Source organism: Artemia franciscana, chromosome 14 (assembly GCF_032884065.1).
Source record: "Artemia franciscana chromosome 14, ASM3288406v1, whole genome shotgun sequence".
Taxonomy (NCBI): Eukaryota; Metazoa; Arthropoda; class Branchiopoda; order Anostraca; family Artemiidae; genus Artemia; species Artemia franciscana.
This window is the reverse complement of record NC_088876.1, coordinates 17091819-17118315: the sequence shown is the minus strand read 5'-3', so window position 1 is coordinate 17118315 and position 26497 is coordinate 17091819. Positions and strand designations below refer to the sequence as shown.

At 35.3% G+C, this 26497-nt stretch overlaps 1 protein-coding gene across 3 annotated transcripts; it reads left to right on the top strand.

Moving 5' to 3' along the window:
• Positions 1-1371: 1371 nt before the first annotated feature.
• LOC136035404 (uncharacterized) lies at positions 1372-25961 on the top strand. 3 transcript variants are annotated; one of them, XM_065717186.1, is made up of 8 exons: positions 1372-1483; positions 4781-4915; positions 5483-5741; positions 12490-13185; positions 14395-14526; positions 15905-16105; positions 18920-19087; positions 25544-25774. In XM_065717186.1, exons 1-7 carry the CDS (start codon positions 1437-1439, stop codon positions 19085-19087), a joined length of 1638 nt encoding a protein of 545 aa, XP_065573258.1. In that variant the 5' UTR covers positions 1372-1436; the 3' UTR covers positions 25544-25774. The 3 variants fall into 3 exon arrangements, with proteins under 3 accessions (XP_065573258.1, XP_065573259.1, XP_065573257.1); XM_065717187.1 differs by lacking the exon at positions 18920-19087 and adding an exon at positions 20899-21039 and having other exon boundaries at positions 25544-25771; XM_065717185.1 differs by lacking the exon at positions 18920-19087 and having other exon boundaries at positions 25544-25961.
• The last annotated feature ends 536 nt before the right edge of the window (positions 25962-26497 follow it).

Here is a 26497-nt window from a genome sequence, read left to right as displayed (position 1 = left end):
AAAGGGGTGGGGATTTAAAAAAACAAATTCGCATTGCCTTGGATTTAAAAGGGTTTATTCAAGCAATTTCACCAAGAAAGGTCAACATTGAATTCGGATACGAGTTTCTGAACTAATACATTGTGATTAAAAAGGTCAAAGGCTTTTTGGAGATCAATGGAAATTTATAAATTAATTGTAATTGTGCTAGATTCTGATGCAGCTAGTCATTTTTGACGTAATTATCTATTAATATATTTACTTTATTATGCCTACTAGATATCTTACGGTTCTTTGAATGGATAGCCTCTTTTTTTTAATGTCTATGCCAGACTTAGTATATTACTCTACATTTTACTTTTTTCTTTTTATCAAGACTTCTCCTGGTTAAGTTCTACACTATCTGTTTTGCATGAAGAGTACAAAAAATTTCTCAATCAATTACTTCTATAAATTTATTTTTAAATTCGATTCGGCCAATATAAATAAAATTCAGTCGATAACAGTGATGAGTAGCTTTTTAATTTTTAATTTTTTTAGTGTGTTTTTGCTCAGTTAGGCTGAGCTTTGGAATTTACTGGGCTGTAATTAAAACTTGCAATATGCATTTTTTTATTTTCTTACGTAATTTTTATGGGCTATGCACCCCATGGGGAAATCTACTCCCGGTACAATTGTAATCAGCGAGTTCGATAAGACTAGAAAGTGCTTTCAGATAGCTTAAATGCGTCATGAAGATGTCACATTTTTAGGTCCTGGTACCGATCCCTAGTAGGCCAACGCATTGCTAGTTTTTGTTTCATTACACTGGCTGCTCAATACAAAAAAGTATGAAAATCACGTGCGTGTTTTTCTTAGGTAGGGGGAGGGGCAAACATTTCGAAAGCAGAAACTGAAACTATATAAAAATATGATAACCATAAACTATGGGAGGACTCTTGCCCAATCAGCCCCGATGTATCCTGTCCTGTCTACGCCCATCTGAGTTACCTTCCTGAATTAAAAATTAGAAGCTTCACGCAGTCTAGTATATAAATTGGGGAATTGACCCTTCAAGCCCACCTGTCCCTTAGATATACATACCTGTAGGATTATTCCCATTTTTTAATAATAGTGGTAATTTGGCGGCCTTTATTTACTATTTACCTAAATGTTTTGTAATATTTGTCGGTTTTTAGGGGCTTTGAAATACTTCACCACAGTTTAAGAATATACTTTCTCTCCACTCTCTATATATTCTTTCTACTGTGTACTTCATGGACTGGCCCCCTCCTTTTTCATTTCTTGCTTGCGTGCTTTTGCGCATTTATCGTTCTTTTGTCATAATCATGTCTAGGTTTGCAATGGAATGTAAACAAAGCTAGTTCCACGAACTGATTTGGGAAATAAACTCCACCTACCAACGTAAGCAAATTTTGTCTCGGCATAACCAGTCTCTTTATGACAAGGAACTGAAAATGAGCGAAGCTATTACAAAGCCTAGAGATACAAAAACCACATTGTCGTAAGATTTTCATTTTGAACAAACATGTTTTATATATTTTAAGAAGATTTACATGTAAGGCTATCAGGTTTTTTGATCCGAAAACTGATGCTTTTATTGCACCTATTTATCACTACTGTTTCACCTACTTTATTATGTATTTGTGACCTATTCTTATATGGTAGAATACACCAGTAAAAAATTCCAAGGTGGGCCAAGCCGACTGATATTTTTTATTAGGGGACAGGCATGCAAAAGTAATTTTTAAATTTATATGTAATTTTATAAAAATAAAACCAGATAAGGCTTGTTTCTCACCTATGTCCAATGAAAATCAGTTTTCAAACGATACAAAGTTTTGCCTCTAATTTTCGATTGTGGTACTTCGAAATGAAAATAATAATGCTTATTATTCATTCAAACAGTACTTTGTTGTACTTCATTCAAGCAGAAGATCTATTTCGCAAGGTTTCGCGTTTATATTGAAGTTCATCAAAGGTCAGGGCCCTCTAGAGGGAGAAGGAGTGGAGGTAGGTACTTCAAAATGCCTTCCCGGGACATACTTTAGCCTGTAGACTCATCCCTGAAAGTTTCATTTTCCTAGCCTAACCCCTTCCTGAGACACGAGAAGAAGTCACTTCAAGTAGAATTTTACCTCAAATTCTAGTTAATTGACTTCTTGCTATCTCAGAAAGGGTTTATGTAAGGAAAATGGGTAAAATTTTAGTTAATTGACTTCTTGCTATCTCGGAAAGGGTTTAGGTTAGGAAAATGAAACTTTCAGGGATGGGTCTACAGGCTAAAGTGTGTCCCGGGAAGGTATTTTAAAGTACCCATCTCCAATCCTTCTCCCTCTAAAGGGCCCTGAAATTTGCCTACATGACAGGTCTCTATACCTATAGAAATATTGACAAAACAACATTTTACCTTAATTTTCAGTTAGTAGCTGCTTTTTCTCTGCCTTTAGTTCTCAAAATGCAATTCCTGTTATTTGAGCAGAATTTTGAGCCATATCAATCTTTTTTTTTTAATTTAGGAAATGTATTTGCATATCTTTAAAACCTTATAAAATGGAATTGATCAAAGTTATGAACCTGAAAACAATTTTGTTGTACTTCTATTAAGCAGAAGATCTATTTTGCAAGGTTTCACTTTTATAAGACACATATTTTTAAAGGTCATTAAAGGTCATGTCCCTCTAGAGGGAGAAGGAGTGGAGGTAGTTTCTTCAAAATACCTTCCCGGGACATACTTTACTCTGTAGATTCATCCCTGAAAGTTGCATTTTCCTAACCTAAACCCTTTCTGAGATAGCAAGAAGTCAATTAACTAGAATTTTACCGAATTTAACTTTAAAATCTCCCTCCAACGAGACCAAAAATGCTTAAAGTGGGCTTGCTTACAGGTAACATTACCTATTGAGCGAAGGGTATTAGTCCATGAGCTCTGGGGGCAGCGGGGCGAGGTCTGTATTCAATATTCATTCAACAAAGAGTGATAAAACTAAAAAGATCCTCATGGATACGCTTCGCTCTATAGGTAGTGTTACCTGTAAGCAAGCCCACTTTAAGCATTTTTAGTTTGCCCCATGGAGGAGGAGGATCAATCAGAAATGGATGCGCTTCTAGAATTAGCATTTCTAAGTGGTCTAAACTGGAAAATATGCAATTCTTGGAACGAAACTAAACATTTACCCGTTTTTGAAATAATGCTGGTAAATCTGGCCCCATCCTCCAAGATAACTTCCCTCCCCTTACAGGAAACCCCACCGTGGAAAGTTCTTACCACGTAGAATACACCCCACTGTAAAACTCCCTTCAGAAAATTCTATCCTCACTGAAAATTCCCTCTCCCTTGTCCGTAACATTTCTTGCGGACGAATCAGCACGAAAAATTTCAGGCTGAATCGTCGGAATACTTTGATTTAAAAGACTTTAATTTCTAATCGTTCTCCCAATCACTCCAGAAATTCTCCCTTTCCTGGAAATTTTTCCCGGAAACCCAAATCTGCTGAAAATTATCCCTGACAAATTCTCCTGAAACATCACATGCAAAATTGAGTTGGCAAATAGAAATTAAGACAAACAAGAAGAATTCTATATAGAAATTTTGACAAATTCCACAAGTGTAAATTTTTTCTTTATAAGTTCACTCTGAAAATTTCTCTCCCCATCCATGGAAACTGAAACTCACGCACAAAATCCCCCATCCCAAAAAATATCTATAGTTCCCAAAAACATATTATACGCAATTCATGGGGAATTTCATAACTTACAGCCCTTTCTCCATTGGCTGTGGGGGTCAAATTATCCCTAAAAGCATAATTATTGGATTTTTTTAAACTATGCTGAGCAAAATGGCAAGCTTAAAATTTTGATCAGGCGACTTCAGGGAAAAAAGAGGCTCGGAAGTGGGTTCTCCAATCTCTTTAATAACTTAGGAAGGGAACTAGAACTTCTAATTTACGTTCGATTGCACCCTTTCCCGATTTTCTAGGACTATTAGTTCGATACGACTACTCCTGAAAAAAAAAACGCATTCATGATCTTTCTTCTTGTAGATAATGCAAAATTCCACATTTTGTATATACTACAGAAGACTTCTACAGTAGGGTTTTCTGACACGTTGAATCTGATGGCGTGATTTTGACTGAGATTAAGATTCTTTGACCTTAAGGTGTTTTTACCCCTTTTTTTGAAAATCTGGCAAATTTTCTCAGGCCTGTAATTTTTTAAGGGCAACACTAAATTTGATGAATCATATATTAAGAATATGTGTAATCAGTATAATAATCCAACTCTTTTGAAGCATCTATTGATATCAAAATTCCATTTTTTAGATTTTCGGTTACATTGAGTCCGCTCCATCCGTGCTTACAGTTTGTTAACACGAACTTTTTGACACAGCATTGAACCTTTGCTTGGCCTACCCATATCAATAAAATATTGTACGTTTTGAGGAGCCCTCATTTATGTGCTTGTATATACTATAAATTCAATATGTCAAATTGCACAAGAAAAACATCAAAGGTGGCGGAAAAAACATTTAAGAAGTACTTCCCAGAATGGGAATATGAATATTTCGTAGCTCATTTATAAAATAGAATGTAATAACAAACACCCTAAAAATTAACTCCCTAAAAATTATTTTTTTCCTTCCTAGCCTCATACATTAGCTATTAAATTTTACGCAAGCCAATCCAAATTTAGATATTGTATTTTTTCTTCAGAATAAAGTTTAACAGTTTTTTGCTTCAGGAGTCTTGCTTGTGTTTGACTCCCATAATCTTGTCTTAACTTAAATTTATTCTATCTGTAGGGAGCAAGCCAAGGAAGGAGAAACAAATCCTGGTATACTGACCCGTGCTCTTCATGGTATTACGAACAAACTTGGATTAACTCATGAAGAAACTGCGACACCAGCTGCAGCCACCGAGGGGCTGTCATCCGGACCGTAAGCATTTTTCCGTCTTCTTTAAAAAAAATTATGAAGGTAAAATCACTGATGATAGATGAAACTAAAATTCAGAAATAAGGGACAAGTTATTTCTGTAGTATTAAACTTCAACTGATGGTTTACGTTAAAATAAATGCCGATGAAATGGAAAAAGAAACTAAAAATGAGCATTATGTGTAAAAAAAAACAACAAAAAAACACCCGAGTCAAAATTTGAGTTTTGTAAGATATACAGCCATTCAGAAAATCATTTTATCACATAACAAGACTTTTAGCATTACCTGTAGGATGACATTGCGTTAAACAAATCATTTGTTCATAAAAACATTCGTTTTTTTTTTACATTTGTTTTTATCTTGGTCACCATTTTATTATTTTTTAAGTACTTTTTAATATTTGCTGTCACCAATCCTATGAGTATGCACCATTAGACTTTCTGAAAGGCGAGAACCCGCTCCAATATTTTTCTAGAAGTTGGGACTATGACTGAAAAAGAATCCTCATTTACCATATCATCCTTTTTTGTTTCTACGGATCTACTGTTTTATAGATTATTTTCTTTAGTGACATCGAGCACGAGCAAGCCATGATCTCCCGAAGACTACGAGAACAAGAACTTAGAGATGTTGAACCAACAAGTGCTGAAGGAAAAATGTTAATGGCTGGAACTGCTGAAACAGAGTCTGATGTGCGGTTGGAAGGAAAACAGAGAGAACCAAGCACCGGTAAAGTGGAAATGTATGCACCTGGTCCACTTAATAAAGTCAAGGGAATCGCTCAAGATATAAAAGGACATTTATCGGAGCACGCAGACTTTGCGAAGGTATTAAAACTAATTGTTCAACGTTTTGACCATAACCAAGGTTTTGGCCTCACTTCTAGACGTACTCTAGATTTGCGTAATGTTTTTCCTATTCCTATTTTACTGCTAAATATAAAATCCTTCATTATACCTGCATGTCCCACCTTTATATTTTTTGAACTTATGTTTACGTCCAGGTTGTGTGGTAATTACTAATTAGAATGCAAATAGATTGATTTGATAGCTGAATTTCTACACGAAAAACGGCTCGCTGACGCATTTGTCTGTGTTTACGATAAGACTAAAAATAGCAAGCATATTGTATTACTATTATTACTACTATTGTTAACAGCTCACTGCAGCAATGAAGCCGCCCGAGTTCAATACAGCTGCACACAGTCCTTCTCTATCCCAATCTATTCACAGCTTCACTTTCCATCTCCTCCCGTGAAGCTCCAGTTCCCTTTAACTAATTTCTTATCATGTTTTCCCACCTCATTCGGGGAAGTTGTTGTTTGGCCACAGAAGGATGGCCAAGAAGCACAAACAGTGGGAGTCTGTCATCCTTCATTCGTAAAAGGTCTTAACCATGTAAGTCTTTCGTAAACCTTGTTTTTTGCATACGGTAAAAGTTTACTGTTTACCTGAAACTGCGTGGACCAATTCCTTTGGAAAACATTGAACAAATGTTATCTGCATTTGGAAGCACCCAAGTTTCTCAGCTTTACTTACCGTGGTCATTATCGTACCTTCTAACATTCTAGTCCTGGTTCGAAGACTTATCTTCTTACTCTTCTAAATTTCTTTCAACTCTAAAAGAAACATCCTTAACCTTGGCTATTCCAATTTTTACATCTTCACTGCATCCACCATCTTTAATGATAACACTAACAAGGTATATGAAGCTATCTGCTGATAGATTCTTAGACCTGATCGACCTTCCTATTTTAGAACATCACCTTTCAACCTTCACTTATTTAAAGTATGCGCGACTTTATTTTCTTAATGTCAAAAGTCTCCAAAAATGTATTTATTTTGCTTCATTTTTATCTAGGGCACAAGCCATTTGTATAATCTAAGTCTAGGAGTTTTTTTTTCCTTCCTTTTTAGTCTATGCTCTCCCATAGCATTTCCCGTGTTCCTTTGGACAAAGTTCCCGAAAGACCAAAATCGCTCTATTACAGCACCAATTCCTTCATAAACATATGGTATACCATGCAAGGACAAGATCTTCACTAAGGCTTTTCTATAGACTGAATCAAATACGTGTTCATAATCTCTAAATATGAGGATTAAAGGGTTCTGAAGGATCAGAAACTACTACTTATTTTTCCAAGAATAAAAACTTGGTGGACGCGTTTTCTCTTCTTCCAAAAACCACACTATTGTTCTTTTAAAATTTATGAACAACATCTCTTTGCCTAATAAGTATCATCATGCTAAGTAATTTGCTTCCCACACAAAGTCAAACAAATGTCTATTTTATCAGACTTCCTTATTTCGTTTCTTATAAAGGTGGTTTAATTAATGTTTTCCGAAAATTCTTAGGTGCTTCTCCTTTTCCAAAAACTAGATTCATTATTCTCAGTAATATATCTCCAATTTCGCAACAACCTTATTTCAAGAAACTGGTTACTCTGCTATCAGCACTTGAGGCGTTATTTTTTTTTTAATCCGCTCAGTGCTGTCTAGTCCAGTACTGTCTTAACTTCTCAAAAAATAAATTTGCCTTCACTTCCAAATTGCCGAATTTCATTCTTTTCAGAATTATTCCTACAGCCTTATCGCGGTTAAACAAATTCTCAAAATGTTCTTTCCGCGCTAATAAAATATCTTACTATCATTCCATCAGGCTGCATCTTCCACCTTCTCGTTCTTTTTATCCGTTGCCTCCTTTTCAGACCTCCTTAACTCTACTCTAATACCTTTGTTTCTTGCACGAACATCTCCTCTTTTCTACCTCTTTTCGCTTATATTCCTAGCTGCGTTTCTAACTGTTTAAACAGTTCGTGGTAACAAACTGTAAGTGAGGAGCAACGCGGCTCAGTAGTAACTGAAACTCTAAGAAACAGTCTGGATTACAATAGATATACATCAAAACAATCGAACTTTGATGTTTTTTCAAAATATGTAAAAGTCATCAAATTTAATGTTACCCATCGAAAGCTACGAGCTTGAGAAAATCTGCCCAATTTTGGAAACAGGGGGAAACACCCCCAAAACATCAAGTGATATTCATGAAAATCCTACTATCTGATTCAGCATACCAGAAAACCCTACTGCAGAGATTTCAAGCTCCTATGTAAAAATTGTGAAATTTTGCATTTTTTTTTGCCAGAATATGCGTGTTTGTTTTTTTCTTTAATTTTTCCCAAGGGACTACGATATCGAACCGATGAAAGTAGAGAGTTGGGAGAGGGCTCCATTTTCAAAACATTCTTATGGGCGATTTCAACCTCAGCCTGATGGATCAAAATTCTGCCTCAACTATAGATTTTTTGTCGATGATTTTCTCTTCGGGAACTATCTTCAGTTTGTATACCAACCCGAGTTACTGACACGCATGCGTCTCTTATTGATAATATTTTTTCATCACTTGATGTCTTAGATAACTTGGTGCTGGTTAGTGATATTTCTGATCATTTCCCCGCTATTTCCCGATATAAGAGTGCTGATCAAGCGCAGTGTATAGCATCACCGTCTAATCTCCCATTTTTAAGTTATGGTGATACTGAGCTAAGTCTGCTTAATTCTCGCCTGACTGATCTGCCATGGGATAGTTTGATTTCTGAATCAGGTTTTAACCGCTCTTTTTATTTCTTTTATGATTGAGTGAAAGAAGGAATCCTGGAAGTTTGTAATAAGGGTTCAGCGCCCCATTCTGAATACATGGATGACTGCAAGTCTGCATAAAAGCTGGAAAAGGAAAAATTATTTATGGAAGCTTTACAAGGCTTCATCATCTGCAGCTCATCACGAACAATTCAAGGCATATAGGAGTATATTTAATACTCTGTGTCGGAAGGCTAAGTCTCAGTATTATCATAGAAAATTTTCTGAATGTGGAAAGGATGTTAGGAAGACATGGTATTTAATTGATTCTGTTCTTAGATCTACTCCCCCTCTGCCTTCAGTTCCATCAATATTGATATTTGATGGTAAAACTGTTCAAGGAGATGCAGATGTTCAGCTAGAGCTGACCTCTTATTTTGCTAATATAGGGAAGATAATTGCTTCCGCAACTTCGGAAGCTCTGCAACTTTGCGTTGCGATTTCAGAGCCTATCTTGGACCCTCATGTTTAACGTCAATGGTCTTGAATTCTGTTTCTGAATTTGAGGTAGCTCGTATCATGAATGCTCTTAAAGGATCATTGTCTTCAGGACCAGACAAAATTCCTACAAGGCTTATCCATGCTATTCTGCCTGCTATTCTGTCTCCATTGACTAAGCTTATCGATCTGTCCTTCGAGAAAGGAATTTCCCTGAATCTCTCAAGCGAGCTAAGGTTATAGTGCTGTATAAAGGTGGCTCTCAGAGTGATCCTGCTAATTATAGGCCAATTTCTCTCCTATCTGTTTTCAGTAAAATTTTTGAGAAGGCTATGCTATCCAGGCTTCTTAGTTTTCTGGATACAAAAAATGTTTGCATGATTTCCAGTTTGGATTCCGAGCGGATCACTACAGAGCGTGCTTGCTCAGCTTTCTTGTATTTCATGCATTCGGCAATAGATTCTGGTCATATCCAGCAGCTGTGTTTTTGGATGTTTGCAAAGCTTTTGATTTCTTGACTCATCGGATTGTTCTTTGGAAACAATCGCATATAGGTATAAGATGAAACGCTTTTGTTTTGTTTGATTCATATCTTTCTGGTAGGCTTATTTCAATTGATCCGCTTTTCCGGAGCCCTTCTGAAGTATATTATGGTGTTCTCAGGGATCTGTTCTTGGTCCCATCTTATTTCTGGTTTATGTTAATGATCTGAACTCGGTGGTAAAAAAAAACATCAGGCCTCTGGAATGCTGCAGGCTGTGTCATCCTGATGCTTGATCGTGTTCCAATACTATTTCTAATGAAAATTTTCTAGTTGCTTTTGCTGATGATACCATTATTGGGACCCTTGGAAAGACGGAGTGTAATATAAAGTCTAACCTTGTGGCAATATTCAAGAGAATTATGTCATGGTTTTGGCATAGCTTTCCCTCAGCTTACACACTTTCAGGTGTCACAAGGCTCCTTGTGTAGAACAAAGAATCGGGAGGTCCGGTTTCTTGGTATCCTGCTTGATGAAAACCTTTCATTTAGAAAGCATATAGCCATGACTATGGATAAAGTCTCACAGAGTTTGGGTATCATTCGAAAACTTACACATATTTTTTGGATCTATTCTGAAAATTCTTTTTTTCTGCCGTGTCCAGTCGTGTTTCTTATTGCCCCATTGTATGGATGTCCACTTTTCCTTCTACACTGCGGTCACTTTCTGTCATGTATAATAAAGCACAGCATCTGGTAATGGACACCAACCTTTCCTCACCAACACCGCTCTTAAGTCTACGATCTAATTACATTATTTCTTGTGCTTCATTTGTATTTCATCAGCTTCACGCAATCTTCCAAAATCTCTTCAAATAACTCCTATGTGCATTTCTGACTCAGCTCCATATAGCCTTCTTTCTTCAAAAAATATTTACACTCTGCCTACCCATACTATTCGGTCAGATTTTATTCCCCTCATTGCTTGTCAACAGGTCTGGAATTCACTAACTTCTTCATTACAGAGATTCCACTCGCTTGGGACTTTTAAAAGGATTCTTAAGGATCATTTAGTAAAGAATTAAATAGAATAGTTTTTTTTTTGAAGAGTTGTCCCCTGTCCCCTGAGTTTTGTTCATGGTGTATGGTTGTCTGCACTGTGCTTTGACTCCCAGGCCTCAGGTATGTTCTCTTTCATCTTGTGTGTGTGTTCTTTTTTTTCGGTTGTTGCTTATATCGAATTTTTTTTGTATCCCCCTTGTAATCCTGGCCATGGAGCCTTTCGAGGGGGAATAAGTGTATTTTATTTCCATTTTGTGTTGTAGTTTGTATTATTTTGTGTTGAATAAACTTCTTTTTCTTCTGAGATTGGGATGTTGGAAACCAAGATAATGATAATAGCCGAGCATGACCAAAATGCGTGCTCTTCAAAAGGTTAAGGATATTGTATGTTTTCCCAAAACTTTTTTGAAAGGTCGGTCTTACTAAGGAGCATACTAGAACGATCATATAAAGATCTAACATTAAGCTCTACTAAAAAGATGGTTCAATTCCACTTTCTAAGGCTATAATGAAAGAAAGATTAAATAGTTAGATCGTTTACGAATGAATGACAATAGGCTATTAGATAGTTTTTTTTGTTACTCAGGGAGAGGGGGGTAACCAAAAACGGGATGTTATCAAATGAAGTAGGACGGGGATACAGGGAATAGTTGAAAGAACTCGGTTAAGGGCTTTTCGAAAGAATTTTTGTCCTGACCTTTGTGTCTTTGTTTATGCATTTTCCAATCATTAGGCTCATAATTGGTTTACTTGTTTATTTGAAAACACAGGCAAAACAAAGTAATCTTAAAAAATTGGAATAACTTAATATTCTAATAGATATATGGAGTAGTTTGCATTTTAAGACATTTATTGTTTGATTTTTCAGTTTTATGCATTGTGTTCAATTTTATATTTGTACAGTTTTCTCATGAGACTATTGCTAAACTTTTTAATAGTTTTATTCTTTCTCAAAGTTAATATGCTTTCTGGAAATACTTCCAGTACCCTCATTTTGAAAAAAAAAATACATTTCTCTCCATCAACATCATTTTTCATCCTCTGTCTGCTTATCTTGATGTCATGACCATCCACATTTAAATTAAGAATGTAGTTTGAAAAAAAATGTATAGCTGCGCAACTTACCCCAAACATATTTCAAACGGAAAAAATTGCAAGATTGTTCACTTGAGAAAAGTGACGCGAAATAATTTGGCAAGTATCTAAAGAGTTATAAAAGCTGGTTGAAACGGATTTTTGGGAAACCAAAGAAGAATTCTAAGAAGCTCAAGACAAATGGGAGAAAATTCGGTGGATGATCCAGTGTGTAAGTAAGCCTGAACAAAAATCAGTGGGAAATTTCATCTATATTGAATTTTGTTAATTGATTGTTTGGACTCTTAAATTGAAAGTTGGGCAAATATTTTTATTTTACAAAGCTTTTGATTCTGTGGATCGGGAATTGTTTAATGTGATTTGAAGGTACAAAAGTGTGGGGTAAGCCAGAAGGGTATACAGAGTGTAAAACTCAGAAATGTGAAATTCAAAGAAAAAAACGAGTGTGGCACTTCCCATGGGTTTGTTTTAGTTTTTTTCCCTTTTGCAAGACCTTGTGCAACTATTAAAGAGTAGGCCAGTTTTGGAGGATAATAAATATAGAATGAAGACAATTTTGCCTAGTTTTGCAGACGACACAGTTGACTACAACCAACACAATACTACATCAATAGAAAATGAATCAGCATTGATACTGTGGACATCCTTAATGCCGTCATAAATAAAGTATATTTAATATTATTTTATATAAATGTTATTATATAAAATGTTGTTATGAGTTTTTGTTTAACGGGCTCCCCCCTGACAAAAGCTTATCCCCCTGACCAGCTTTTGCTAAGGGAAGCATTGATAAGTTATGTTGTTTTATTTCATTTTGTCTGCCTATTAATTAAATAAAAGGCCTAACCATAAATCTTTCTAGGAAGCAACAAAAGAAAACTATAGAGAACTGAGGGATGAAAGAGAAAGAAAGGCTGTTGGAGAATCAGATGCAAGTGTAATTGCAAAAGAACATTTGGTTGACATGCCAAAAGCAGCAGCTAAAGGTATTGGGGAAACTGTGAAGGCAGATGCAGATGTTGTAGCAGGCATGGCTAGTACAGGATATGAAAAACTGAAGAGTGCTTTTGGAATTGCATCCAATAAAACTAAAGATGCAGCTGAAAATGTTGCTGAGTCAGCAAGAGCCACTAAAGATTATACAGTAGATTCAGCTAAGTCTGCCTATGACAAGACTGTTGACTCTACAAAGTCTGCCTATGATAAGACTACTGATTCAGCCAAGTCTGTATATGATTCTACAGCTGATACAGCTAAATCTGCTTATAACAAGGCAACAGAAACATTGGGTTCAGCATATGATAAAACTAAGGATACTGCTCAGTCAACATATGACCAAGTGACTGGGACTGCTCATTCGGCATACGACAAAACCGCTGAAGCTACCAAATCGGCTTATGATAAAACTGCTGATGCTGCACATTCGGTGTATAATAAAACAGGAGATGCCGGTAAGCAGGCATATGATTCGACAAAAGAAGCGGCTAAGTCTACTGGAAAATCTATATCTGATGCTGCTTATTTTACCGGAAAGGGAGCAGAAAGACAGGGTGATCAGGTAAGAGATTCAATAGCTTTTGGTGCAGCTAAAACGGAAGATTCAATAAAATCTAGTATAAAACATTCGAAGGAACCACTAAGACTGTTGGTGAATACACTAAATACTGTACTTATGACAGTAAAATCTGCTTACAACCGTTTAAATTTTGGTGCTAAAAGTCTTTAGTAATTTAACTTGCAGTTTCGGAATATTGGACGGAAAAGCTAAGTTGGGCTACCATGTTCATAAGACCAAGACAGGGACGCAGAATATTGAAAATGTATCTGAATCGTTGCGTGACAGTAGAGTGCAAAATTCTAACAGTGATGTAAGAAAATTAGCTGATATTTCTAACAATTGAAATTAAAAACGGGAAAAACAGCTGGTTCAACCTGTGGTAAACCTAAAAAGAGTATCCACAATATTAACAGAACTGTGAGATACGCGGAGAACTAAATTTGCTGGTGTCTCACCACGCATTAATGAACAGCAAAAGAATGAAAACGAGGGAGGGACGTAAGCTCAAGCTTATAATAACACGAGAGCAAAAATAGAAGGGGTGGCTGATACCAGACACAGCAATACTAGAAAAGAATTAAATCTATGGCTTCACAATCAAAGTTAAAAAAAAAGTATCCAGACCATCAGGAACGTACTTTCCGACTTTCCATTGAAAGCTTAATTTGAATCAAATCATATTTAAAGCGTATCTATAATTATGTTAGTGTCTCGTTCACAAGATAGTACACAGGACGAGTATCAACAGCTAGGGTTTTCTCCACTGCTAACTGGGTTTCACTTACTAGCCTCAGTAAGCGTTTGCAAAGCCAAAAATTCTTCTCCTGCAAATTTTCTTGGGCACAGAAGCTTATGGTTTCATCATCAGAAATAAAAAAAAATCACCCTTGGAACCTCATGGATGTACTTTCCAACTTACTAATGCTAGTGGAAATTTAAATATACAGTGTATTAAAACTGTTGCGATATTGACCCATAATAATAACCTCAAAAATTAGATTAGTTTAACAAACTAACAGTTCCTGCAGCGGTAGAAATCACAAACTCCATATCAAAAGCTGACAAGCTCTGCAGAAGATAGTTAGAGAAATCTAGACAATTCTAATTCCAAAACGCTTAATAGATGTAATGTGAATAATCCCTTTACCATCGTAGAAAATAGTAGGGATAGAAAAGAACCGATTACATACTCTCATCATAAACTTGCAGGTAAAATCCGAGCTACCCTCGTATTCGCCAAGTTCAAGTGGTGAAAAATTGGCACAGCATCTGGTGAAGTCCGAAAAAGAGGGGAAGAAGCTAACGGAAGAAGCACTGAAAGACCGAGATTTGTCCCAAGTTGTAAGTAATAAAGACAACTTATTTATAGTCGGAACTCATTTTTTAGCTAACAGGCTGAAAACCCAGATTAACTGGTTTTATTCTTGCCCTTACACTCTTTGTTTTTATTATTATTTTTATTATTATTGTTAATTCTGCACTAAGGACGGTTGAGTGGAGGTATCGACCAAAATATTTGGATTGTATTCTTACTTCGTGTATAGTAATGTTTTTACTTTTGTTGTTAGAATCTTACTTTTGTGGAAAGTATATTGGATGGGTTTTGTTTATAGTTGTTTGAATTTTAATTTAATTAAAATTCAATTAAGCTGAAGGGTGTTAGCATTTGCTTCCATTACCACCATAAAAAATGCTTTGTTTTTAATTTAATTATGACCATCTACACGGACCCTCCTCTAAAATGGGTGTGAAAGTGTGAAAGTGTGTTGTACCTTATAAACGTAAGCAATAATGTATATTACAAGGTTATGTGCTTAGCATACAATGGTTCGAAACCAATTGGTTGTCTCGGAATTTCAGCTTGATAGCCTTTTGGTTGTAACCGGGCTAAAGTTTTTTTTGTAGCATACAATAGCAGATAGATACTTTCTGTAGCAACGTCTCCTTAAAAGTTTAAACCCGATTGATTAACTTAGAATATTCACTGAGATAGTATTTTAGCTTTTTTCAGGTCAGTTTCATGGGGTGAAATTACAGAAATCTACATTTTCTGTCCCTACTTAAAAAGATCCTAGGCCTTTATTTATGTGTTCAAATAGTTTTGTGAAGAAATTTAAAAAAAAGTGAATAAATAAATAATATGTAAAATATTGTGTTTTTGCAGAAAGGAATTTGAAATCTCTGGTAGAGTTCTTTGTCATGGTGAATTTGGTGTACCGATTTTTATTAAAATTGCTTCCCGCTTTGGCGGTGTTTCCCCCACATTCCTGATGCTAACTTCCCTGTGGTATCTTTTCATGGGTGACTTTAAACTTTCTGAATTTTATATATTTAAAATCGTCATTACAAATAGATTCTTTTGTGGTATATTTAATTGTAAAATTCTGTATTTTGGAGTTTCAAAATCTGTCTTTATACGTCTCTTCAATATCTCCTTTGAAAAGGGTCACTTTTTTTACTTCCTAAGTTCCGTTTAACATCACATTGGTGATTGCTTTCGTATGACTAGCATAAAATAAGTAAGAAATGCTCCAGAGCCTACTATCAAGGCAAAGGGGGAAAAAATAGGCCAAACTTAGCGTTGTATTTACTCAAGATATCACTGACCTTTTTGTCTAAGACCTTTCCTTAGGTTGACCTATATATTTTTGTTGTGCGAATATTTGGACTCATTTCAGCTTAAATTTGACATAATTCTTTTTATATTTTGAATTTCCAGCCGGGATTCCGAAGCGTAAAGAAGGCGCACGAACCAGACGCCAAAGAGGATATCAGTACAGTAGACTTTGCGTCAGCATCTCCTTCTCAGAGGAAAGTTGCAGATAAGGAGGGTGTCTGGTCATCACCTGTGGATAGACAGGAAAGTGGATTTTTCAGTGATCTAGCTGGAAAAATAGGGGACATGCTTGGAGGAGGAAAGGTGAGCGAATTATTGAAGACCCTTAAGTCTAAAGAAGATGGGTTGAAAAATTGTTTCTAACTTTCTTATGAATTGACTCTCAGCTGAACTTTGCTAAAGATCAAGTTTGCATGAGCTAATGGAAAGTTTGTAAAATGTTATTTTGTTGTGGAGTGGATTGTTGCTTTCTTAATCTTGTTTCATTTGGTGCTGTTTGCTAATATTAAGAGATAAAGATTGAAAAAAATTTTCTATTGCTGCTGAGATAGTGAAACAGAAAAAAAACAATAATCTAGTAACTTTCAAGAACACAAAATCAGTCTTTTCTAGCACACTAAACAATACGAAAAATATGCAAAATAAAAGCGTACCAGCTCAAAAAGTAAACTGCTTAGGAATCTACCTGGTAACTGCTAGGAATCTACCTGGTAACTGCTAGGAATCTACTGCTTAGGAAAATTACCCCTTCAACATGAGATTTAAATTCTGTACATATTAGATTTCCTGGAAATAATTCTAAAAAAAAAACATTTTAAAATCCCAAAAACGAATTTCTTTTCCACTTATTTTAATAACATTTCTATTTTGATAAAACTACCTGAAACTTTGCTTGCATATAAACCTTGCCCCAATAACTTAACAAAGCAAGTTTTATTGTGATTTGTCTTACAGTGGGGATGGGAGTTTTAGGGGGATGGAGGGTCTAGAATCGCTATCACCTCAGCTGCCAGGAGGTTTTTTCGTTCCTAAGTCAGCCTTAAAAGCAAGTGAGAGCCAACGTTCTAATTCTGCTTTCTTGGCATCTAATCAAAAATTTACTATTTTTGAGGGGAGGAATGCCTAAATTCATCCAATCTCATCCAAAACATTGAGGTATTTGTAGCTTAAGAACGGGTGACCGCTCGTGAGGTATTTTTAAATTTGATATTTAGAAGGAACTCATGTCTCAGAGCTCGTATTTTCAATCCCGACAAGATCTGGTGATATTGGGGGGGAGTTGGAGGGGAAAATCGGAAATCTTGGAAAACGCTTAGAGAGGAGAGATTGGGATGAAACTTGGTGGGTAGAATAAGCAAATTTCGTATATACGTGATTGACGTAACCGGACTGGATCCACTCTTTGGGGGAGTTAGGGGGGAGGGTCCAGTGCTTTGTTGAGTTCGGTGCTTCTGGACGTGCTAGGACGATGAAAATTGGTAGGAGTGTCAAGGACCTGCACAAATTGACTCGATAAATTCATTTTCCCAGATTCGACCATCTGGGGGTGCTGATGGGAGAGGAAAAATTAGAAAAAATGAGGTATTTTTAACTTGACGAGTGGGTAATCGCATCTTAATTAATTTTGATATTTAGAAGGACCTCGTGTCTCAGAGCTCTTATTTTAAATCCCTACCAACATTAAGCCTCTGATTTTCCTTTTAAATTAATCTATTGATTCTTAGAATTTTGCTAGAGCTCATGCCATATGAGCTCTTGGCTCTTCCGACCTCGTCACAAGTGCCATATGAGCTCTTAGCTCTTGTTTTTTTCATCAGAACCCTTTGGCTTTGGAAATTGAAAGGTCATTATTGTTGTAAAACCTGACTTTTCTAGGAGAATGGAAATGCTAATTAATTTGTTTCTGAGTTTCGACCGCTATTAAGCGCTGTATGTCTTATGTGGTTTTGTAGGCATTCAAAATCTCGGCAAAATGATTTTATTATAAATAACTGCGTTTCCCATCTATTTTTATGACGAATAAAAGACAAATAAGAAACGTCAACACAAACTATGCTATCTTCAGAACCAAATAGACTAGGGGAAAATGGATTAAGGTTATCGATAAAAGTTCCTTAGTTTGATGAACCGGAGTGTAAATCTTCTATTCAACTACTCAAATTTTACAGAAAAATTCAATCAGTACCTTTTGATTTAACACAGCCGATATACCAAAAATGGTTGTTGGATGTTGACAAAACTTGGTTGTAAGAAGAATTATTACCTACATGTGTACGGTTTTGGGTGACCATTGACGATCTAACTTGTGCTGGTGGAGGGGCCCATAAATTTCTATCATAAAATATCTACAAGAAAACAATGTCTCGCGACCTAAATGAGAGAATAATGTCCCTCCCATTTTCAGTATGTATACTAGAATGAATAAATAAGATATATTTCTTATTTTTGAACACACGTGAGTAATAATAAATGAAGACAAAAAAGAAAAAAGAAAATATAATAAAACGCAGCATAATACATAAACAACAAGAAAGAAGGACACATCAGCAATACTGCTAAAACAAAAAGTCTAAGCAAGCAGATTACACTTGAGGAAAATGACAGGAAAAAGTAATAGTTCACATCAATTGAACACAATATTTATTTTGCCTTTCAATGGCGGTGGTAGGAGGATCAGTTTTTTTGCTGCTTCTCTGGAATTTCTGGACTAAGGTGGGAAATTCAGAAGATACTTACATTGCTTAGAATAATAAGACCAGAGAACCTTTTTTTCGCCTTCCGATGGGATGGAACAATTTACCACCGACAACTACGGCGTGCATTTTCTGAAAAATGCTTGAACAATGTAAATCCTGAATTCCCTGATTTTGTATGAAATTATGCTTACACTGGAAATATTGGTACTATGCAGGGCTGAATCTGCCATAATCAAAATTTTAGTCTGAAATAAGGTTTATCTAATATACTTAACAAAGTTGTATTCCACAGGAAATGATATCTTCCTACAAGAGAGTTGAATACCGGAAAATACATTGTAACAGTTTCTCATTAAAGTGGAATTTCGTATGAACGAGCAACTGAACAGAATAAGCTGTTAAAAAGTTAAAATACTTTCAGATTAACGCTATTCAGACTCCTGAAGAAATGGACCATGAAAGGTTAATCCACAAGAGTTCACAGTCTCAAGTTGCTGGGAACGTGCCAGGTCGCGCTAAAACTGCTTGGACTCCAGAAGATAGGATAATACTTCATCAAGAACGGTTTCCAAAAGAAAACCCTGAATAGGTACACAATTCCAATATTTTTAAAACTGTAGGGAATAGTTTGACCTAATTGTAACCACCGAACGTATGCCTTAATATTTAAACTTCCCATTTTTATGCCCAACTTTCTGTTCAAATGTATCTATGAGCTAATCCAAATAAGGTATTGTTTTCACACATACACGCACACATACGCACACTCCAAGAGTGGGAAGCATCAAATGTTAACAAGACCATATTTTCAGTTTATCTGTACGCAGTCTGACTAAAAAGCTCCTAAGTAAAGCCACCAACCGATATAGTTTTAGCTCCGACTGGAAGTCACTACCACTCTTGGTTTATTCAGTCAAAAACTATTTTCTAAGAAACATGCTCATCAACTGCAAAAACAGAGTAATTAGATTCATAATTGAAGTGCAGTTGCAAATAGACAATGTCTTGTTCACAAGATAATACAGAGGGCGAGTATCAACAGCTGATGTTTTTTTCACTGCTAACTGGGTTTCATTTACAAGCCTCAGTAGGCTTTTGCCAAGCCACAAATACTTCTCTTGCAACTTTTCTTGGGCACGGAAATCTATGGCTTCACCGTCAAAATTAAAATTCACCTTTGGACTACCAGGGGCGTATTTTCCAAGTTCTGATAACTATAGCCCTACTTGGCACAGCACCCATTCACAGTACATAGCTTCAAAAGTTATAATAGCCTAAAAACATGTATAAGGTAAATAATTTGTTACAAGTAATATCTTAAGCACAAAAGGCCAAAGATAGTAGTCATTTTTTTACGGCATTCTGGGCTGGTGCAACACCCAGTTTAGAAACCATTGTTCTAGGTGGTATGAATTCTTTTTTAGACATGGTCTTCTAGTTTTAACTTTTAAACTACAATTCTTTTTTATTAAGATTCACTCATTTCAAAATAATGACATTAAATTGGAATTTGTACTGCTTTAGAAGAAAAGAAGTTGTATCGATAACTCCAGAACTGTAAATATTTTTCTCAAATAACTTTCGATGTTTTTGCTGACAGCATCTTTTGGCATGTCGTGTGTCCATTTGAATCCCTCATTTTAATACCACTGTTACATTGAGCTATAGATTTAAAAATGATTAATGAATCAAATAACTGATTACAAGACATGATTCTTCTAATTTATATTCAGGGTTCTTGTTATTTCAAAAGAGGCAAAGCCACAGTTGTACTAGACAAATAAGGCTAATATGAAAAGCATAGTGGAATTGCCAATACTACCAACGCGACACATATTTTTGCCATTATTTTAGTTTGCATTTGGTCTCTGAATCATATCACAGTATATACAATCTACTTGTCAAATTTACATATTTAAAATTTTACTCGCGTGTGTTCAAGATAAGTAAACTGTAATTGCCAAAGTAATAATTACATATAGACACGCTAAAGGATCAAACTCTCCTTCACTTTAACAATACTTCGGCTAAATCATTTTAACTTTAACAATGTTAAACCCCAAAGGGAAAAGTATTATGATGGTCTATTTTAACTTGATAAGCTTATTCGTCATATTAGCAATGAAACGATTTCTTTTGAATATTATTGGTAGTTTAGGAGTTGATTAAAACTGAAAATCTGAGCCTTCTGGCCTATTATTCGCAAATAAAAATGCTTGAAGAACAATTTTAATCCTTTGGGCTAATCTACTATGCATTGAATTGTTCTAGGTTAATAATAATACTTAGTTCATTATTTCCTTTCTTTGCAAGCTCTTTTTAGAGGATTATTGTTTAACTTGTGGTTTATGATTCTATTAGCTGTTGCATTTCCATCGTCTATTGAAGACATATATTTAGGAATGTGCAATAGCCAGTGCAGATGCCGCAACGTCTAAGCATTTAGGTGGAAAACCACCAATTGTAGAAGGCGCAGACGAACCGTACACAACCGTTCTTTCAGACCCCTGCTATCCAGAGTTGAAATTTAAAAGAGACTAGGTAAGCTAAAGGCGGGTTTTAGCAATCCAACTGCCGTTATCAGTTTTCGTTTGCTACCGAAAAGTCTGCGATGAATTGTTTATGAAAATTGCTATAAACATAGCAATCATATTTGAAAATAATGTCTAGTAAATACTGCTGTTGGATTTTGACTAAAGATTTTGACATTTTGAAATGCAGTTAGGTGGGTTGATGTTCACATTTAGAGTAAATACTTAAATACTAGAATAAATACTTTGGTAGTAAATTTATTTGATAGCAAAGGTGAAATCAACGTGCCAGTGATAAAAAAAGGTGCCACCAATAGGTTTTAGCAACAAATAGGAACACCGAAGTACCTAATAAGTGGTCCATTATTATAAATGGCTCAGTAGGAGTTTTAACTGACTTTATTTCAAAACAGACTATTTATCTCTGGGTACCATTTTTTCAGTTGTCAATATCGATTTTTATCCATCCTTTATCGTGCATTCTAATAAATTGAAGCTTGACTAGAAAATCGCAGCGCTTCAAAACTATTAGCTTCGAATGCTATTAAAAACAGCCATAACTTGTGAATGAATAAACAAAAAGGAAAAGAGAGAATATAGTTTTCAAATAAAACGACAATGACTATTCTCCAAAAGGACCAATTGGGTATTAAAGTAATTTAAATCCTAAGCAGGAGTACCTACTCATGGTAAAAAGAAAAAAAACTTCAGCATGCACAACACTGGTAAATGGACTGTAGACTAATCCTCTTCTCATTATAAGTTGCGTTAATTCACATTTCCTTTATTATAAATTACAATAGAAGAACATCCAAGACTGCACTAATATCCCCTATAGATGAGTGGAGGTGGAATGCGCTCCCTTAGAAAACTCTTTAAAATCTTGTTAGAAAAATCCTCTGAAGTGAGTGTAAGCCAGTGAAATTTTTGACTAGTATAATACGTCCCTTCCCCTCCCATACAATTATTCTGGGATATAAGTGCCGAAATATTGGGGTGTTTTTTTTTTGTATTGTAGTATTTACCGTATTTATGCACATAACTAGTGCTTAGGTAGTAGGCCGAAAAAAACAAGTCATTTTTCGATACCCAAGTAAAAGGGCCGTGGAACTATGTTGGTTTTATTTTGCTTTAAAGTATCAAAGGGTCCCCCCTATATATCTTCTTCTATCCCTATATTTTGAAATTTTCTATTGTTCTATTTAATTTAAAGATAGAAAGTTCTATTGAGAAGAATTTTCTAAAAAAGAAAAAAAAAATACAATAGCCTTACGAAGAAGAGATAGCCCAATTAGCTTAATGATATTTTTCAGCGGAGTGCTCAATTTATGCTTCTACCGTTAGTGGCTTATTCTAAAAATATTCTTGCTGAGTTTTTTTGAAGGGGTTTTTGCGACAAAGACCATTGACAAGTATTTATTAATCCGGGGCAGCATTTTGATATGAAGAAGTCTAACATGTTTTGAGAGACAGCTTTTGAATATGCGTGCATAGTTTCGCTTTTCGTCTATGGCCATGAGCTAGTCTTGAATTTGGGTAGTATTTTTTATGCTAAATTAATTGTTCGGTTTTTGAAAATATTTCTTAGCATGAAAACTGAATCATTAACTAGATGTATAAAGTGAATGAAAACACGTTGTGAATTTAAAATGGCTATTTGTCAATTGTTTATAAGCTATTGGTTCCTTGTAAACTTAGGGACACCTTATCGGTACTGGTTTTTCGAAGTTTTGTTGATAAGGGTCTACAATGGGACCTCTTCAGAAGGAAATAATTCTCTTCAGAAGGAATAACAAAAAGAGACACATAATTAGATTCCTTGTTTTTTCCCATTTCCTTTTTTCCCCATTTTTATCTGTTTTTGAATCATTTTTTATAAATTAATATTTACTTCTTTCTATATACCCCAAGGATATATGAGACCTTTAGAGTGGGGCTGGGTAAGAATCATCGCAAGTGAAATAAAATGAAGAGCAGACACGCGGTAGAAGAAAAGTGGCTACGTTAAGATGGAGAGCAAAGACACATGCGGTTAGAAGACATGCGACACCGAGCATGTGAGCGAGTCAAAAATGAGAATGAAGAGCAAATACACACGCAGTTAAAAGAAGAGTGGTGGCGTGTTAAAAATGAAAATCGAAAGCAGACACGCGTGGTTAGAATACATGATACCGAGCACGTGAGCAAGTCAAAAATGAAAATAAAGAGCAAAGACACACGTGGTTAGTAGGCATGTGACACCGAGCATGTGAGCGAGTCAATGAAAATCAACCTGGACAGCTAGAATCAAAACGTGTCAAAATTGAAAAAGATAGCGATGATGATCGGGTTTGTGGTTTTGATATGGATAAGATCATCAATGCCTACAGTACCTTTGTTAAAAAAAACAAAAAAACAAAGGCTCGGCGATATGTATTTCATAATGACGAACGACAAGGCTAGGTAAAACGAAACAAACAAATTGAAAATGATAGTGATGATGACTGTGTTTTGGATTTTGGCTTGGATAAGGTCATCAATGCCTACCACATCTTTGAAAATCAAAAACCTGGACTAGATACATCGTTGGAAGATTTTATGTCCCACTACCAGAAAAATTAAAAGAAACAAAGGTTCGGCGACATGTCTTTCATAATAATAAAAGACAAGCTGAGGTAAAAGAAAAATTTTTGTCCCACCACCTGAAAAATTAAAGAAACAAAGTTAGTCATCAATGTCTACCACACCTTTGAAAATCACAAACTGACTAGATAATTCTTCTGAAGAAAAAGATGGTTTTTGTCCCACCGCCTGAACAATTAAAAGAAACAAAGGTTTGGCGATATGTTTCATAATGACAAAAGACAAGTGGAGGTAAAAGGTTTTTGTTCCACCACCTGAACAACTAAAAGAAACAAAGGTTTGGTGATTTATCTTTCATAATGACAAAAGACAAGTTGAGGTAAAAGTTAAAAGTACAATAAAAAAACGTAATTTTACAAAGAAATTTTACAGTACTTATAATTTGATTTAATTTTAATTTATTATTTAATTTAAAAATAATATATTTTTTATTTAATTTAATTAATTTGATATAATTTTGGTCTATTTGGACGTGATGACATCAAGAAAATTCTGAAATTGTCTGCGTTTAGAAAACAAGCGACAATGAGAATCCATATATAGAAGCCTGCCGAGTGCTGGTGTATAAATATTATATATTACAATATGTAATATTATATTATTATATATTACATTTTATTAATGATATATATATATATATATATATATATATATATATATATATATATATATATATATATATATATATAAAGTGAGAATTTTTACGTTTTTATTCCATGTCAGGTGTTGGCTGTCTGAGCCCAGTAGCATCCCCTCTCTTCATCAGTCATCCTCAACATGTGATGACAGAATGGTCATTAAAACTCTCGCTTTTTCCATTGAAATTCCATGATATTAAACATACCGATTATACGCTGTAGACAATATTCTAATATTTTGCCTAAAAAGTAAGAGGTTTAGGTTTGTGAGAGCCCCCTCATACAGAATGTAATTTCTGGTCGTTTTAAGTTTTGACATGGCTCTCAAGTTTCATTAAAAAAGAACTAGTTTTAAAAAAATATATAATTTCCGTGATTTCTTCATGTCATATTCAGGGTAACCATAAAATGTCTTTTGGATTGTTATGTCTATTACTCAATTAGGAGGGGGAGCTTTGAAAATATGCTGCGCGCGGGTGATGCCTTCCTTCTTATCCGTCTTTGTGCTCTTGAGCAAAAGATTGGATCTTTTATTTCAACCTTAAAAATAGTTTTGCTATTGCATGCTTACTTCAAATAAATTTGTTCAAAATGAAGGATTCTTAGGGGATAGCCTCCATAAAGTATAAATTATAAAAATTTGAAAATTTTACTCTAAGAAAGACCTTTGAGGCTACCTCCTCTCCTCACCAAGAGTCGACTAAATCTCTTGCCACCAGTTTGTTTGCAATTATGCAACGTTTTATAACCGTGAACTATGCGGCATGTATGTTCGATATAATAACTGCTCATTGTGTACGGGTGACATGTGCTTGCCTATATGGACGAATTTACTAGCTGGTGACAGGAGAGCCTCTGAAACAGGATAGCTATGAAACAATAGCTTTCTATAATTCTAAAACTCGGTATTTTCGTTCAATAGCATTTTGGCCATAGTCGTGGTAAAAACTTTGTTTTCCAGCAACTAAACTATTCCAGAAATATGTTAAATCCCATGTTTTTGGATATAGGATCCTGGAACCTCCAGTATAGGGCTCTTAGACATTTTAAATATCATGGTCATTTCCAGCAAGATTTCCCCTTTTTTAAATCTTTATTTTTACCTCCCTTCTTGTAAAATTAAGTTTGTTTTCTTATGATAATAAATCTTGATTGATAATTTCAGACGTGAAGAATTTCACATATATTTGACTAGATAACCACATTTTCTAGCAATTACAATTCCTCGGAAAAAACTTGTTTTCTTTTTTTCAGGATTCATTAAAAAATCTAGCCTTAGAAAATGTAGAATGCTGGGCCTCACTTTCTGCAGCACGAAAAAGATCAAAAGCCATTCAAGATGGGAAGTGTAGCATGGTATTGCTGTCTGATGGTGGAACTTTAATGTTTAATCCCGATAATCCCGAGGATAAAGTTGTAATTTATGAGCGTATGCCTCATGAACCACTAGTTGATGCACCAGTACAATCTGGATTAAAAACGGACAAGTTTCAATCTCATTTAACTGAATTCGATCCTACAGATAAGTCAAACGCAAATATTTCCCGAGAACCTTCATATCATGTCAAAGAAATGGCAAAACGTGGAGAGTGACATTTTAATTTATAGTGTTAAGTTTTGTAACGTAGTAAACGTTGGTAATGTACATAATAAACTGTATTTAGCAGCTAAAGTCTCTATTTTCTTCACGGAGCTACAAAGTCATTCAAACAAAACAAGTCTTTTAGGGTTTCCAGGGTTTGAATCAACTGTGCTATGTATCACTTGATATTGACTGTTGATTGTCAGAAGAACAATGTTGGCATTCTCTTTACAAATATATAACCGGTGATAAAGTGTCGATGGTACATCCCAAGCCTTTTCTGAGATATCACAGATGTACTATTTGAAAATATGGGAATAGTTAGTGTCTCAATAAAAATTATTATAATTCAACAGGAATCGACTAGTCCCACAGTGGCTTATGGTTCTAGAAATTCAATTCCATCTTCAGGTCCATGCTGCGCCAAATATGGCACTTTTTTGGTCCTTTTCCCTGACTGGAATGGCTGGTAAGCATAGATTACCTCTTTAAAGTAAAGAATTATTACCCCTGTGGCCGTGGTTTGCTTTTTATGGCACTTGGTATCTACCAAGTGACATAGCGATCGCAAATTCTGTGGGTCTGTCGGTCTGTCTATCCCGGTTTTGCTAGTTTAGGCACTTCCA

Coding starts and splice junctions, on each gene's coding strand:
- LOC136035404 (XM_065717185.1), top strand. CDS start 1,437: ATGAGCGAAGCTATTACAAAGCCTAGAGATACAAAAACCACATTGTC. Junction 5,742..12,489: donor AGCACGCAGACTTTGCGAAG/GTATTAAAACTA, acceptor AAATCTTTCTAG/GAAGCAACAAAAGAAAACTA. Junction 13,186..14,394: donor CAGAAAGACAGGGTGATCAG/GTAAGAGATTCA, acceptor ATAAACTTGCAG/GTAAAATCCGAGCTACCCTC.